At 41.7% G+C, this 17,752-nt stretch overlaps 1 protein-coding gene across 6 annotated transcripts in view; it reads left to right on the top strand.

The window, feature by feature from the left end:
- The first annotated feature begins 327 nt into the window (after positions 1-327).
- The window catches only part of LOC100700501 (dystrophin), a 69,708-nt gene continuing 52,283 nt past the window's right edge, over positions 328-17,752 (top strand). The window contains exon 1 of one of the 6 annotated variants that reach the window (XM_025902986.1): positions 328-662. In XM_025902986.1, coding sequence (XP_025758771.1) covers positions 643-662 — 20 coding nt within the window. In that variant the 5' untranslated portion in view covers positions 328-642. The remainder of the gene's footprint in view (positions 663-17,752) is intronic. The other 5 variants (XM_025902985.1, XM_005459233.4, XM_005459234.4 and 2 more) reach the window with 5 other exon arrangements.

The raw sequence follows: 17,752 nt of genomic DNA, 5'->3' as shown, positions 1-17,752 counted from the left end.
TTTAAGGCACTTCTCCATTGGCTTTAGTTTTCAGACCTGGATGCTTTGTCTATCTTTGAAGCTGTTTATGATAGTAAGCAAGCAAAACGAGCACACACCAGGAATATGAAGCCTTCTACAAGGAGCTAGTTAACTTCCTGGATAGACAGTTATATAATTAATAAGGGAATCCACAAAGATTCAGGTCAAATCAAGTGAAAATGTGAATAAAGGCTAAAAATACTCTAAATAATCTGAAGTAGTACTCGTGTGATTTTTATAGGACACAGCTTTAGATGGATGGAAGGTGTAACTAAATTCTGCAACTAAGTAGGAGGATCACCCATGATTTTTTATCAATAATATTTAGGTATGTCAGGATCTTTCTGGCTTGAAGCGTTTATTTTGAAATAGTAGGCGGAAGTCGTGCATGTTGTATGTTGGGACGTTGATCCTTGTGTCTCGGTGGGTCAGTCAGCCTCTGCAGCCTACAACTAGCACTTACAAAGAGAAAACACAGGCTCCGCACAGTAATCTCGGACGTCTCCCTCCGGCTGCAAAGGACGCTTGGTCGGACCGCGGAAGGGGCCGGCACATCCCCTCTATTCTGCCTGGGAATCGGATCGTTCTATCACGCTCGGAAGAGGCTTTGAAAGGCCGGCGATGCGAGAACAGCTTCGGAAGTGAGTGCTGAAGGCTGGGGTGCTGTCTCTGCTGGTGATAAGTAGTCTGATTATGATGGTAATCGTGCTGGTCGTAATGCAGTAAACCTGTTCACACAGACAACGCTGGCTGTGTGGTCGAGGGAGAGACATCCCCCACACTGCACACTATTTCATCCTTACTGCCGAAAATGCGCAAACATAGACTCTGCAATTTTTAAATGGCATAGAGGTTGTATGTAGGATTTGTTTTGAACAAGAGAAAATAGGTCTGCTGCCTCACTGTGTGCTCTTATCCCCCGGCATATAAAACGCACCTCAAACGAGTGCCCCCTATAATGGTCGGATTATTTAGACGTGCAGAAAACACTGTGTATGCTCTTGTGATGACAGAGCATACACAATATAGAGCGATCGATATTTTTCAACAAAAGATGGGAAATCGGTTCAGTTATGTTGTCTTAAAGACCAAACCAACCGTTGTTCTTCGTGTCTGGTTTTGGTCTTTCGGGATCGTTGCAGAGGAGCCAGCCCAGGTGTGCAGGCAGTCCCTTCTTGCTGGCTGAATCGTGCATTTCCTAATTCTAAGTCCTTCCTTTGCAGGCTGCTCTTCCTCTGGGCACTTGCTGCCATATTGGAATAAAAAGGAACACACAGAATGCTTCAGAGCCCCAGGCTGGAATCGGTGTGGGCTGTTTTTATTTATCCGTATGTGTTTGAATTTCACAAGACTGGGTTTTCTTTTTAATTTATATGTGTGTGTAAGCGAGAGAGAGAGAGAGCCCTGAAAAGCAGTAGGTAGGCTAATGGATCGCTGTGCATTCCTTCACACGCACAAACGTAGTCACCGCCTATGCCAGCGAGGCTGCTCCTGTTTGGATCCGTGCAGGATTTTTTTTTTTTTCTTTTGCACAGTGAGTGCTGCAGTTTTACCGCGATTTCGATCCATTGCACTGCTGTCTATTCAGCCAACCAAGAGCTTCTAATTAGTTTAGTGATCTCTATGCAACTTCATTTAGATGAGAGCAGAGGATGCTGGTGCAGACTTTTGGCCACAGTGTGAATGCAGGTGTGTGCCTATTGTGTGTTTGTGTTCATCGACTTAGTCCCGTTTATGGATGAGAAGCCACACATACTGAATTGGCTTTGGGGCGTACTGTGTGCAGGCTTTGTATTTAAGCCTAGATATTTTTCCATTTCGTCCTAACCTCTTCTGTCTAGGAGAAAATGACACTTGTGTCTCAGCATGTGCTGCAACAGTACTAAGAGTGTTGGAAACAAAGTCAGATCTGCTTTGCTGGACATTTGACATGATATGAATGAAGCACAGATTGTTTAGGTCACTGTATTGTGGCATGCTACCAAACAACAGGTACGTATGACCCCATTTCTAAATGATCAGATATCTAAGTTGTATAGTATCAGACAACATGCATTGATCAGTCTGTCTGTGATAGGTTAACACAAGCTCCAATAATTAAAGGAACTTTTCCTCAAAGCCATTTTTTTTACTAAAATGGTAAATGGCCTGCATTTGTATAGCGCTTTTCTAGTCCATAGGACCCCAAAGCGCTTTACACTACATTCAGTCATTCACCCATTCACACACTGGCGATAACAAGCTACAGCTGCCCTGGGGCGCACTGACAGAGGCGAGGCTGCCGGACACAGGCGCCACCGGGCCCTCTGACCACCACCAGTAGGCAAACATGGGGTTAGTATCTTGCCCAAGGATATTTGGCATGCAGCCAGGATGCAGCCTGGGATCGAACCACCGACCTTCTGATTAGTGGCTGACCTGCTCTGCCACCTGAGCTACAGCCACCCACAGCTACTACATTCAACCCTCACATTAACTTTACTATAGTGCTTTATTCTATGTCCTTAAGCACTCTAATTATCACACACACTCACTCCAGTGGAATCATTAAGGGCATGCAGATGGGAAACATAACAGTAATAGAACTAATGGTTATGTTACTTTTTGAGGAAAGAGAAAGGCAAAGGACAAAAGCAAGCCAGTGTTTTTTACCCAACTATAGAATAATTGTTTTTCTATGTGTAGTGGAAGTTTCAAAAGTCCAGTATTGTGAGAATGCTTGAGCAGTTTAGTCATGAGTTGAAACGTCACACGTCACAGTCAAACGAGTATAACCCTAAACTATGAGTTAATAAACAATACAGGATTCCTCATAGCATCAGGTAAATGCAGTTCAGAGCATCAGTTTTAGTCCACTAGCAGTGGCAGTGTAAATGTGCACCAGTGTGCACTGTGATGTTCTCTTAAAAGACAGAAGGGGCAAAAAAGAAACTTCATTTGCTATTGTCTGCTCGCCGTCATCATTTATCCGACTTGAAGTCTATGTAACGCTAGCAGAATCATTTTTATAGATTGCATAATTTTGAATCCATCCATCCTCCTCTGGATGCCTATCCCAGCTGTCTTAGGGTGAGAGGCAGGTTACACCCTGGATAGTTGGCCAATCTAGAGAGACAGACAACCACTCACAGGTGGGCCATTTAAACTAACCTCACTAACTGCATGTCTTTGGACTGTGGGAGGAAGAACCTGATGGCAGACTTGAACTTAGGACCTTCTTGCTGTGAGGCAACAGTGCTATCCACCATGCCACCATGCTGGCTGAAATTTGATTTGAGATTTTTAAAAAATTATTATTATTTTTTTGAATGAAACCAAGTTATCATTTTTGAAAAACAACAGACGTTTTTGTAAGTGCAGGGATAACCTCTTCAGGTTATCCCTGCACTTTGTGGTTCTCTTTTGCAAACAGCTTTCCCTTATTTTCAGTAGTTTTAAATATGGATTTCACACATTTGGACTTACTTTAAAGGCTACTGTATGAGCAGTAGCAACAAATATACATATATAAAATATATATATTTTTGCTTCCACTTTCAGCAATAGCCAGAGGAAGATATTGCCATAAACAAGCTATAATTGACTGTAGTGCGAAGTGTCTTTGTAGAAACATCATGGAAAATGTTTGTCATTGCTGCAATAAGTTATTCAACTGCCTGCTTACTGCAATTCATAGCATTATTTCTTTGCACATGTATGTGTATGTGGTGTAATATGACCTCACATCTTGTGTCATTGTGGATGAATTACTGGATTTCATTCCAACATTAACTGATGCAGAGTGAGGTAATACTTGACATTTCCTGGAAATACCCAGTTTTGGGAAACAGTTGGATCAAATGCATCCATTCTTTTCATTTGTCAACAGTGATGTAAAGAGTTGGCGTCAGACATTCATTGAAATATATTCTTAACAACCAGATTAGAAAAAAAATTGACTGATGTCTAGATGATTGGTTCAGCACTGAAGCCAGCCCACTTGCACATGCTGAAGATTGGGTGCATGCAAAATGGTGAAGCACAGTCTTTACATGTTCTTCAATTACTCTCCTCTTAGATGCTTCAATTAAGTATTAGAAAAAAAAGTGCAGAATGTTACCTTCTTCTTTAATACCCATAGCTGCTTTCCTATAGCAAACTACAGCTGCTCTGCACAGATGGGCTTAAAAACACAATCTGGTCTTTTAGTGATGACGTATGGACCCTTCTTCCAGGTCCAAACTACTCTGCGTTTATTAAGGCTGTTGTGTTTTTAACATGTTTTAATGCTTTGTATCTTGTTCTATATAATCTGAGCAAGCCCCTAAAAACAGTCAGTGATCACTGTCGGCCTCTCTCGGTTTTTATTACCGCTGTTCATTTTAAAGCTCAGTTTTCAAACCCTTACGATGTAACTACAGCCCAGCCCATGCAGCAGTATATTAATGACTAGCCTTGTATTGTGGATGGATTAACTCAGTTGTTCTCCTGACTGAAGTTTGGTCCGTTTACAGCATCCTGCCATGCGATTGCATTTGTCCCTAACCATCGGGAACCCTCACGTTAACTTTCATCGAGTGGAAAAAAGTTAGCGTTCATCCTCCAGCTTCACTGTGCTAATGTGGTTATATTATGCTAACCGTAGCTCTCAGTCAGAACATGCTATATCATCTTCAGCTGGAAACTCGCGAGCTAACTTCCTGCTAACTTCTAACGCTGTTAAGTTTAATAAATCCTGTTTTCATGGATGCCTGGATGTTAAACTTAATTGTTACACCTGGTAGAGCAGCCACACTGATCATTTTATTAAACATGAAAGAATTTAGAATTTAGATTTTTAACTCTCAGTGATGCCACAGTGTTCGTTTGACTTAGGGAAATGAAGTGGAGTTTGGACCCGGAAACGGATATTAACGTCAGACTTAAAGATCGGATAGGGTCAAAGACACAGGAGCAGGAAGGGCTTGATAGCTTTTTGCTAATAACGCCAACTTTGCTTGCAGTGCATGTATACCCTTAAATTGCACCACTGAGTTCCCCCCTTTGACACAGTTTTCCTGCCTAATGAGTTTGCAGCCTGAGGTAGGATTTCTGGATATCAGCCACCTCCTCTATCTGCCGGTGGTACATACCGTGCAGGGGCCTGTCCTTCCATGATGGCTCCTCGTCTCCCTCCTCTTTCTTAGGTTTCTGCTGCCTGAGGTATTCACTGAGCACTCGGTCAGTTGGGGCCATCTTCCCAATGTATTCTTGGATGTTCATTGTCTCATCCTGGACTGTGGTGCTGACACTCACCAGTCCCCGGCCCCCTTCCTTCCGCTTAGCGTACAGCCTCAGGGTGCTGGACTTGGGGTGAAACCCTCCATGCATGGTAAGGAGCTTTCTTGTCTTGATGTCAGTGGCTTCTAGCTCCTCCTTTGGCCAGCCTATTACCCCAGCAGGGTACCTGATCACGGGCAGGGCGTAGGTGTTGATGGCCCGGATCTTGTTCTTACCGTTCAGCTGACTCCTCAGGACTTGCCTGACCCTCTGCAGGTATTTGGTGGTTGCAGCCTTTCTAGCGGCCTCTTCATGGTTCCCATTCGCCTGTGGGATCCCTAGGTACTTGTAACTGTCCTCTATGTCTGCAATGTTGCCTTCTGGTAGTTCAATCACTCAGTTCTGACTACCTTCCCTCTCTTTGTTACCATCCGACTACACTTCTCCAGTCCGAACGACATTCCAATGTCATTGCTGTATAGCCTGGTAGTGTGGATCAGTGAATCGATGTCTCGTTCACTCTTGGCATACAGCTTGATGTCATCCATGTACAGGAGGTGGCTGACAACTGCTCCGTTCCGTAGTCGGTATCCGTAGCCAGTCTTGTTAATGATCTCACTGAGGGGGTTCAGGCCTATGCAGAACAGCAGTGGGGACAGAGCATCTCCTTGGTAGATCCCGCACTTGATGGTGACTTGTGCTATGGGCTTGGAGTTGGCCTCTAGTGTTGTACGCCACATCCACATTGAGTTCCTGATGAAGGCTCTTAGGGTCCTGTTGATCTTGTACAATTCTAGGCATTCCAGTATCCAGCTGTGGGGCATTGAGTCATAGGCCTTCTTGTAATCAATCCAGTCAGTGCACAGGTTGGTCAGTCTTGTCTTGCAGTCTCGGCTGACTGTTCTGTCTACCAGTAGCTGGTGTTTTGCACCTCTGGTATTCTTGCCAATCCCTTTCTGTGCCCCACTCATGTATTGACCCATGTGCCTGTTCATCTTAGCCGATATGATGCCTGACAGGAGCTTACATGTAATACTGAGGCAGGTAATTGGTCGGTAGTTGGATGGGACCGGTCCCTTCTTGGGGTCCTTGGGGATCAGGACCGTCCGACCTTCGGTTAGCCATTCCGGGTGTCTCTCGTTAACTAGCAGCTGGTTCATTTGTGCTGCCAGACGCTCGTGGAGTGCAGTCAGCTTCTTCAGCCAGTAGGCGTGAATCATGTCGGGCCCTGGTGCTGTCCAACTCTTCATATTGGAGACCCTTTCTTGGATATCTGCCACTGTGATGGTTACTGGACCCTGTTCAGGGAGGTCGCTATGGTCTGCCCTCAGATCCACTAGCCACTGAGCATTGCTGTTATGGGTTGCGTCCTTCTCCCATATGCTCTTCCAGTATTGCTCCGTCTCTAGCCTTGGTGGTGCTGTTCTCTTATTGTTCCCTTGCCACTGAGAGTACACCTTTGCTGGTTCTGTGGAGAACAGCTGGTTTATTCTCCTGCCTTCTATCTCTCTGGTGTACCTCCTCAAGCGGCTGGCCAAGGCTGTGAGTCTTTGCTTGGCAGTTTCCAAGGCCTCAGGTATGGACAGCTTGCTGTATTTCTTATGCACCTTCTTTGTCGCACCTTTCTGCAACTCCGTTAGTTGGCTAACCTCCCTCCGTGCTACTTTGATCTTGCCCTCTAGCCTCCTTCTCCATGGAGGGTACTGCCCCTTGTGGCTGTTCAACTTGTAGCCAAGCATCTCACTGATCACTGCTGCCGTATTGTAGATCAGCTTGTTAGTGTCGGTAATCGTGGTTGTAGGTATCATCCGTAGTGCTGCATTAACATCATCTAGCAGACCTTCTGAGGGTACTTCACGTAATCTTGGTAACCGGCTACGGGGGATCCAGGTTTCAAGCTTGGCCATGATCCTATTTTTCAGGTCAGTTCCTCTCGCACTCAACGATCCTTCTCCTATCGCACTTGGGGCTGTGTACCCAATCTCGGGTGGGGGTGATGATATCTCCCCCCTGACCTGGCGTCCTGACTCCTCCTTGCCGTAGCATTTATGTTGTACCTCGTCAATCTCTAGCTGTGATAGCAGTCCCTTCTATTTTTTATTATTGCAACCAGTACGGACTAAACCGAGCAGAGAAGAACAGCATAAGCTCCTTGGCAAGGGTGTAGTTTTTCAGACTCCCCAGAAAGTTTAGCCGTTGCTGTGCCTTCTTGGTCTGTGCAGTAGTGTTAGTTTAACAGAATACATCATCATCCAGGCCCAGTAACTTGAAGTCAGAGACCCTCTCTACATAATGCCTGTTGACGTATATGGGCTGAGGATCAGGTGTGCTTCTCCTGAAGTCCACTGTTATTTCCTTCAATTTTGGGGTGTTGAGGACCAGGTTGTTATTGCTGGATCATGACGCCAGGCCTTCCACCTCATTCTTGTATGCAGACTCATCTCTCCAGTGATGAGCCCGACCACTGCTGTGTCATCCACAAACTTCACAAAGGAATTGCTGAGGTGGCGGTTCAGTCATGGGTGTAGAGAGTGCACAGTAGGGGGCTCAGCACACATCCCTGTGGGGAGCCAATGTTGAGGGTGAGTGTTGGGAGAGGTGGGGCCTTACTTTGAATCTCTGGGCAGTCTCTGAGGAAGTCCTTAAATCCATATGGCTAAGATTGATTAGTTTTGTTACCAGTCTGTTAGAGATGACTGTGTGTTGAATGTCGAGCTAAAGTCAATGAAAATAACCCATATGAAAAAGAAATACAAAAAACTTATAAAACACTTGCATCAGATGTGGCCTACTTCATATAGTGAATCATATAAGGCTTATATGATTTACTCATGAGAGTGGCCACTTTCATTGTTTTAATAAGTATCCAAAACATACAAGTTTCATTTATAATTTTTCAAGGGATCTTATATCTGTTTTCACTCTTGTATGCTTTTCATACAAGTTTCGCACAAGATAGATACAAACTTTATAAAATTTATATATATCTTTTCCATATAGGAAGTCTGGCACAATTGTCCTTGTATTCCAGACAGGCCACAGTTGTGTCCGAAAATTGTGGGAGTCACCTGTGGGTGGAAGACCTTGAATGATGCGACTTCTGAACAGTTTCTCAAAACACTTCATAGTGACTGGAGTGAGAGCCACTGGATGAATGTCATTCAGGGATGTTTGAGGACTTCAAGCAGAATGGGACAATGCTAAGAACAGGATGAATATTTTTGTAAAGGCGCCTGTGAGTTGGTCTACACAGAACTTCAGCACCTTAATAGTGACACATTCAGGTCCTGCTGCTTTTCTGGGGTAAACTGCTGCTAATATGCACCTCAGGTCATGCTCCTCCACTGTAAAGAATGTAGCTGGTGTTGGCCGGAGGTAGGGCTGGGCGATATGGCCTAAAATCCATATCACGGTATAATTTGAAGCATGTGCGGTAACGATATATATCGCGATATATTCTTTTCTTCTGTATAACGTATTTTACACACTATAAGGCGCACTTAAAATCCTTTAATTTTCTCAAAAATCGACAGTGTGCCTTATGTATGAATTCTGGTTGTGCTTACTGACCTCGAACCAATTTTATGTGGTACACGGCGCTCAAAAATGTTTTAGTACGACTTTGGCAAGCTAGGAAGCCACACCGCTTGATGGATTGTCGGAGCATTACAGCTGCCGTAGTCAGGAGCCTTGCGGAGTAATCTGGGTCCTAAACTCCGTCCGGTTCAGGTCCCAAAGTCACACGATCACTGCGGCATCACTGAGAGTTAAAAACTGTCTAAATTCTTTCATCTTTAATAAAATGATCAGCGTTGCTGCTTTACCAGGTGAAACAAATCCAGGCATCCATGAAAATAGAATTTATTACATTTAAAGGAGTTAGACGTTAGCGGAAGTTAGCTCGCTAGTTTCGCTAGTTACCTAAATATGATATAGCATGTTCTGACTGAGAGATTTCTGAAAAAAATCAAACGTACAGCTCTGCTATCACTTCCAACATAAACGAAGACAGAAAACTAAACAGCAGTGGCGTTTGTAGGGTTACTGAAGTTGGGCTAGCTGGTATATAATGATGTGCTGCGTGATCGCTAGCAAAACAGCTACGTTAGCATAACATTAGCACAGTCAAGTTGAAGGATGGCCACTAACTTTTTTCCACTTGATAAAAGTTAACGTGAGGGTTTCTGGTGGTTAGGGACAAATGCAATTGCATGGCAGGATGCTATAAATGGATCAAACTTCAGTCAGGAGAACAACTGAGATAATCCATTCACAATACGAGGTTAGTCATTAATATACTGCAACAAAATGGGAATAGAGCAGTTGTTAGGGAATTCAGCATTAATGAATCAATGGTAGGGAAGTGGAGGAAGCGCAGTTTTTGGCTTTCCCCATATTCCAAAAGTGCTTAGTCTCTTTGCTAATACTGTCGCCCGGCATAATTTGCAGATGATGGAAGCTGTGTCCAAATTCATGGGCTGCATCCTCCTGAGGACCAGGCCTTCACGGTCTACGTGGGCCGGGTCCTCAGAAGGTCGGGTAGGCCGGAAGTAAACGGCTGTGAAATTGGACGGTCTAGCCTTCTGATTTGCATCACCGCTGTCTCAGTGGAATTTAATAAACTCGGCCGTCTGCTCCTTGCTATCTAAAATAGAACAGAACACTTGCGTAAATTCTCGACCATCTCACACTTCTGTTTAATCAGTTTTCTGTTCGACATTTATTCAGCTGTGTGAAAACCAAGGTGGAACCCAACCGGGGGATTAATAAAGTTGGCCACATCGGGTTTCCGGTACGGATCGGGTAGTGACAGTCAAGGCACCTACTCATCTCACTGAACCAAACTCATTCTCTCAAAGAAGAGGTGGACAGACTGACAATTCTGCTGAAATTAGCAGAAGCTGCTGAGAATTGTGCTGATAAGAGGTGAAAAGGCTGAAAATTTTGCAGAAAAGAGGTGAATCAGCAGAATTTCTGCAAAAAAGAGACAAAGAAGCAGAACGTTGCGCTGAAAAGAGGTGAATCAGCAGAATTTCTGCTGAAAAGAGGCAGAACAACCTGGTTCTGCTCAAATTCACCAATCAGAGGTACTGCCTCTGTCTGCTTCATCAGGCTGTGTACTTGTATGTATTTCTGCCATGGAGCGTTAACAAGAATCTGAGGTCCATATTAGAAAAGCTGCTAAAATCATAAAACTTTGCAGAATTGTAATAAATTAGCAATATAAATTACAGGTCTGTGATAGTGTATAAATTTGTAGTGAAAAAAAAAAACATGTAGACCAAGGTGGGATTGAACCCACGACCTTTGAGCTGCAGACCCATGTCATTACCGATTGCGCCACCTGGACAGGGGGCGGGCGTCTGAAAAACAGATCGATGACCAGTCAGAATTAGATCGCGGTGAGAGGCGAAAAACGCCGTTTTTTTGGAGTTACAAAACGTCGTGTAACTCAAAAACTATGTGGGATAGACGCATAATTCTTGTACTGGGTGAATCAGCGGACTTTGGTGAACTTTCACTGCGATTTTCATTGCTCTTTGTACCTCCGTCGCGGGGATATGACGAGAGACGAAACGGCTTCATTTCCAGAGTTTGAAGACTGAGAGAAGGACAGATTTCCACCCCTCAAACAAACGTAATTCATTGCTCAACGGTAAGATAATTGTAAAAACTGCTTCCACTGTGAGTGTCAGCAGTGTCTGAAGATATATTGGCACAAGCCTCATGTCCTAACTTTGCTTTGTTAAGGAGATATGGCGATTTGAAAATGCCTCCCGTTACAGAATTTCAGCTCTGAATTTCACAACCTCCCCATAGACTTTGAATGGGGAGTTTTCAGACCTTGTGTCACTTCGAGGCAAATTGCGAGAAAACGGTAAATCTCACAATAAAGATAGTGACATTGTCTGAAAGCCAGCAAAAATTCCTACGTTTTGATGTATAATTTGTGGGGGTTGAGTGAAAATTGAGCGAGTAGCAAGAAGTTGTTCAGACATGAAGAGAAACTTCAGAAAGGACCAGTGCTCACTGTGAGTTAATTGCATAGCAACCATAACAACGCATGTATTTTCTGAAAAATCACAAAGCTGCAACTGAAAACTTAAAGAGGGATAAGATTAAAACGGTAGAAGATCTGAAAAAGCTGAATCGGACAGGAATAGCCCAATAATTTGAGAACATTTTAAAGTTTGAATGGAGTTTCTAGGTGAAAGTATGAGGAAGTAGTTAAGTTTCAAAAACAAGCAAGTTTTAGCAGAATTGTGGAAGTTTCCCATTCATTTCAATGGGACAAATTAAAGGAAAAAAGTGTAATATTTTAAAAAGTATAATAGTAATAAACACCAAAAGTCATAGCCATCATTAGCAGAAAGAGCAGAACAGTTTAGAGTTTGAACTGAGAAAATCGGCTGAAAACTGAGGGGGTAGTTCCACGGCGAAAAACGTACAGAAGCAACTAGAACTAGAAAAATTTGCATTTCCTGCGAAAATGCAGTGTGGATGCTGTAATGCTGAAGCTGTCTGCTAAAAATAGCTGAAAAAGCTGAAAAGTTGCAGAAATTGTAAAAACTTTGCAGAAGCAAAGGAACTTTGCTAAAATGTAGTAACTTAGCAGAACTGCAATATCTTAGAGGAAACATAATACTTGGCAGAAATACAATAGCATAGCGGAACTTAGCAGAAACACTGTAACTTACCAGAAACACGATAACTTCTCAAAAATACAAGAATTTAGGAGAAATGGTATAAGATAACAGAAAGAATATATTTAGCCAAACATTGTTAAACATTACAGAAATACTATGATTTAGAAAAACAGTACAACATAGTAGAAATGCTGTGATTTACCAGAGACACTGTAATATACTATGAACATTGTAATTTTAAATAAATACTATGTTTTAGCAAAAATACTCCAGTTTAGCACAAATATTATAACATAGCAGAAATACTACTCTATAGCAGAAATGCTATATTTAGAAAGAAAAATATAATATAGTAGAAATACTATGATTTAGCAGAAATCCTACAATATAGCTTAATAACAATGATTTAGAACAGATACTATGATTGAGCAGAATAGTAATAACTTAAGTGAAAATATTGGAAAGGTAAAATGACAAGCTGAACTAGAAAGTGCATTTTCTGAAGAAACTGCAGTGTGAATGCTTGAATCTGAATGTGTGCACTGAAATGAATTAATTGCTGAATTTTAAGTTAAAAATGTTGAATGAGATGAAAAATACAGAAATTTGCACCTGAAAACAAAAGTGCTGAACTGCTAAAAGCTGACATCCACACAGAAGAAGTTGGAAAATAGCTGACATTGTTTAAAATGTAAATTACAAAAAGCTGAGTAATGACAAAAGAAAATTTAGAGTCAGAAAACCTCTGAATGAATATTAAAAGTTCATATTCTTTGAATCACTGAATGACTAAAATGTGATTCCTCCACATGAATCCACACAGTTTAAAAAGTTTGTATCTATGAGCTTTGAAAGACACAGTGTTGGAAAGAGAAGAACGATGGCTACGTTTTGAGGGTAAAATGATATCTGTAGAGGAAACACTGTGGACACAGCAGCAGTTGAAAGAGAAGTGTTTAAGATGAATCTTGGCACAGTGAGAGACAGAGCTTGTTAGGCAGGCAGGTGTAAGCCTGGTTGCTATAGTGACTGCACCCATTGGCTCCATACACACGCACACAGACATGCACCTCACTTTTGCTGCTTAAAATGAACAGAAAAGTCAGGCCGAAACAAATCGTTCCCAAATGAAAAGTATAGGTCCTATTGACGAAATTCTTTCACCGTGAGCGGCAGCAATGTCCAGTCTACCTAATTCTCCGTTTTCATGCCTGTGGAGTTTATTATATGGACGTGGTGACAGTGTAAAAACACCATGCTCTTCTGATTTTCAAACGAACCTTCTGAGCCATTTTAACATTAGAGTCTATGGAGGAGTTGGAGGGAGGAGGCTGTGCTTTGGTGACATTTATGAAAGAACCATAACACCTAGTACAATAGTAAACACATTGGATGAAAGAGGACAGCGATGGCTACGTTTTGAGGGTAAAATCAGACCTGTAGAGCAAACGCTGCGGACACAGCAGCAGTTTTAAAAAATATTTTAAGATTAATTTTTTTGCTCCTCTCACTCTAGCAGTTGAGCTGTCTCACTCTAGCCCCAACATTCCGTCCCATACACACCCATTATAAACTCTGAAACGGGTGAAAAAACATCATGAAACTTAAACTGGAACTGAAGAAAAAGTATAATAGATATTGAAAAGATAAATACAAGTTGAATAGCTGAATGTCTTGTTTGAATGGTGGCTCTACGTCAATGTATGTGGAAGTAGATACAGTTTAAAGAGGAGTGAGTTGAAGGAGAATTTGAAGGGTCTCCCCATTGAAATACATGGGAAATTTTTGTTGAAAAAAGTTGAATAATTTTAAAAATATAAATGTTAAAAATAAGAAAAATACAAGCACACCATTCCAAAAGAAGAGGAATCTAACGGTGTTTGAATGGTTTTTCTAAGTTGAACGGTTTTGAAGGAGTTAGCGTCCAAAAAACGTACGGAATGTGAAATAATAACTAGAAAAATTTGCATTTCCTGCGAAAATGCTGTGTGGATGCCTTAACACTGAAGCTGTCTGCTGAAAAGCTGAAAAAGATGAAAAGTTGCAAAAAGTTGTATGGTGGTGAAAAAAAGCATGTCGCCCTGAGCAGGATTTGAACCTGGCCCTCCTGGTCTCAAGGCAGCTACTCATCTCACTGAGCTAAACTCATTCTCTCAAAAAAGAGGAGGAGAGACCGACAATTCTGCTAAAATGAGCAGAAGCTGCTGAGAATTGTGCTGAGAAGAGGTGAAAAGGCTGAAAATTTTGCAGAAAAGAGGTAAATCAGCAGAATTTCTGCAGAAAAGAGAAAACTGAAAACAGGTTTTGCCATGACTGGGATTTGAACCTGGCCGTTCTCGTCTCAAGGCAGCTGCTCATCTCACTGAACCAAACTCTTTCTCTCAAAATCCAGAGATGGAGAAACTCACAATTTTGCTAAATGAGCAGAAGCTGCTGAGAATTGTGCTGAGAAGAAGTGAAAAGGCTGAAAATTTTGCAGAAAAGAGGTGAATCAGCAGAATTTCTGCAGAAAAGAGGCAAAGAAGCAGAAACTTGGGCTGAAAAGAGATGAATCAGCAGAGTTTCTGCTGAAAAGAGTTGTCTTTTTTCTGAATACAGCCAAAAAAGCTGGAATTTGTGCTGAAAAGGGGTGAAAAAAATGAAAATTTTGCTGAAAAGGGGTGAAGAAGCTGAAGAAGCTAAAGTATACTAAATCAAAGTATTTGTGCCAAAACATAGTGTTTCTGCCATATTGTGGTACTACTACATTACAACATGAATACGGATTAAAGATGAAAGAAACTGGCAACAAATTCCTCCACTACAAACCAGTCTGATACCACTTCTTTGCAGTGTTCACATTTACTAAGGCACTACCCAAAAGGCGCCACAAGAGGGCACTCCAACACAAGAGATGAGGTGAATGAGCAGAATTTCTGCTGAAAAGAGGCAGAAGGTTCTGTATGTAGAAAAAGAAACACTGTTGAACCATGTGTGAAATAAATAAAGAAATGAAATGAAAGAACAACCTGGTTCTGCTTAAATTCACCAATCAGAGGTACTGCCTCAGTCTGCTTCATCAGGCTGTGTACTTGTTTCTGCCATGGAGCGTTAACAAGAATCTGAGGTCCATATTAGAAAAGCTGCTAAAATCATAAAACTTTGCAGAATTGTAATAAATTAGCAATATAAATTACAGGTCTGTGATAGTGTATAAATTTGTAGTGGAAAAAAAAAAAACGTGGACCAAGGTGGGATTGAACCCACGACCTTTGAGCTGCAGAGCCGTGTCATTACTGATTGCGCCACCTGGAAAGGGGGCGGCGGTCTGAAAGACAGATACTTGGGCAGTCAGAAAATAGATCGCGGTGAGAGGCGAAAAACGCCGTTTTTTGGAGTTACAAAACGTCGTGTAACTCAAAAACTAGAAGGGCTAGCAGCATGATTCTTGTACTGGGTGAATCAGCGGACTTTGGTGTATTTTGACTATGATTTTCATAGCTCGTTCTACCTCCGTCGCGGAGATATGACGAGAGAAGAAACGGCTTCATTTCCAGAGTTTGAAGACTGAGAGAAGGACAGATTTCCACCCCTCAAACAAACGTAATTCATTGCTCAACGGTAAGATAATTGTAAAAACTGCTTCCACTGTGAGTGTCAGCAGTGTCTGAAGATATATTGGCACAAGCCTCATGTCCTAACTTTGCTTTGTTAAAGAGATATGGCGATTTGAAAATGCCTCCCGTTACAGAATTTCAGCTCTGAATTTCAAAACCTCCCCATAGACTTTGAATGGGGAGTTGTCAGACCTTGTGTCACTCCGAGGCAAATTGCGAAAAAACGGTAAATCTCACAATAAAGATAGTGACATTGTCTGAAAGCCAGCAAAAATACCTACGTTTTGATGTATAATTTGTGGGGGTTGAGTGGAAATTGAGCGAGTAGCAAGAAGTTGTTTAGACATGAAGAGAAAATTCAGAACGGACCAGCACTCACTCTGACTTAATTGCATAGCAACCATAGCAACGCATGTATTTTCTGAAAAATCACAATTTTGGAACTGAAAACTTAAAGAGGGATAAGATTAAAACGGTAGAAGATCTGAAAAAGCTGAATCAGACAGGAATAGCCCAATAATCTGAGAACATTTTAAAGTTTGAATGGAGTTTCTAGGTGAAAGTATGAGGAAGTAGTTAAGTTTCAAAAACAAGCAAGTTTTAGCAGAATTGTGGAAGTTTCCCATTCATTTCAATGGGACAAATTAAAGGAAAAAAGTGTAATATTTTAAAAAGTATAATATTAATAAACACCAAAAGTCATAGCCATCATTAGCAGAAAGAGCAGAACAGTAAAGAGTTTGAACTGAGAAAATCGGCTGAAAACTGAGGAAGTAGTTAAGTGCCAAAAAGTGTACGGAAGCAACTAGAGGAATAATAAAGAACTAGAAAAATTTGCATTTCCTGCGAAAATGCTGTGTGGATGCCTTAACGCTGAAGTTGCCTGCTGAAAAAGCTGAAAAAGTTGAAAACTTGCAAAAAGTTATATGGCGGTGAAGAAACTGAAAATTCTGCTGAAAACAGGTGAAGAAGCAGAAAATGTTTGCTGAAAAGTGGTGAAAAGCCAAAAACTTCTACTGAAAGGGGTAAAGACAGAGAAATTTTGGCAAAAAAAAAAAAACATTGCCCTAAGCAGGATTCGAATCTGGCCCTCCAGGTCCTAAGGCAGCAACTCATCTCACTGAGCCAAAGTCATTCTGACAAAGAAGAGGTGGAGAGACTGACAATTCTGCTTAAATGAGCAGAAGCTGCTGAGAATTGTGCTGATAAGAGGTGAAAAGCTGAAAATTTTGCAGAAAAGAGGTGAATCAGCAGAATTTCAGCTGAAAAGAGGTAAAGAAGCAAAAAGTTGCACTGAAAAGAGATGAATCAGCAGAATTTCTGCTCAAAAGAGTTTTTTTCTGAAAAAAGCTGAGATTTGTGCTGATAATAGGGGAAAAGGCTGAAAATTTTGCAGAAGAGGTGAATAAGCAGAATTTGGGCTGAAAAGGGGTGAAAATTCTACTGAAAAGAGTTCAATCAGCAGAATTTCTGCTGAAAAGAGTTCTGCAGAACTCTTTTCAGAATTCTGCTGAAAAGAGGTTTTTGCTGAAAACAGCTGAAAAAGCTGGGATTTGTGCTGAAAAGTGGTGAAAAAACTGAAAATTGTGCTGAAAAGGGGTGAAAAAGCTGAAATTTGTGTTGAAAAGAGTTAAAAAAGTTTAACTGTTAACTGAAAGAAATGTTGCCATAAGCGGGATTTGAACCCGGGCCTCCCAGTCTGAGAACGGCTGCTCATCTCACTGAGCTAAAACACAGGTCTTCCCGGCAAAGAAAATCAGTGAGGCCACTGATAATATGGCAGAAATGGGCAAAAAATATTGCAAAAAAAATTCAATATCTCAAAAAGTATAGAAGTTATGAGCACCAAAAGTCATAGCCGGCATTAGCAGAAAGAGCAGAATTTTTTAAAGTTTGAATGGCGAAAATCGGCTGAAAACTGAAGGAGTAGTTAAGTGCCAAAAAGTGTACGGAAGCAACTAGAATAATATAGAGGAACTAGAAAAATTTGCATTTCCTGCGAAAATGCTGTGTGGATGCCTTAACGCTGAAGCTGTCTGCTGAAAAGCTGAAAAAGATGAAAAGTTGCAAAAAGTTGTATGGTAGTGAAAAAAAACATGTCGCCCTGAGCAGGATTGGAACCTGGCCCTCCTGGTCTCAAGGCAGCTACTCATCTCACTGAGCTAAACTCATTCTCTCAAAAAACAGGAGGAGAGACCGACAATTCTGCTAAAATGAGCAGAAGCTGCTGAGAATTGTGCTGAGAAGAGG

The sequence above is a fragment of the Oreochromis niloticus genome, linkage group LG23 (genome assembly GCF_001858045.2).
Source record: "Oreochromis niloticus isolate F11D_XX linkage group LG23, O_niloticus_UMD_NMBU, whole genome shotgun sequence".
In the NCBI taxonomy this organism is placed as follows: domain Eukaryota; kingdom Metazoa; phylum Chordata; class Actinopteri; order Cichliformes; family Cichlidae; genus Oreochromis; species Oreochromis niloticus.
The sequence above is the reverse complement of the archived record's forward strand: the minus strand, read 5'-3'. Positions and strand labels throughout refer to the sequence as shown.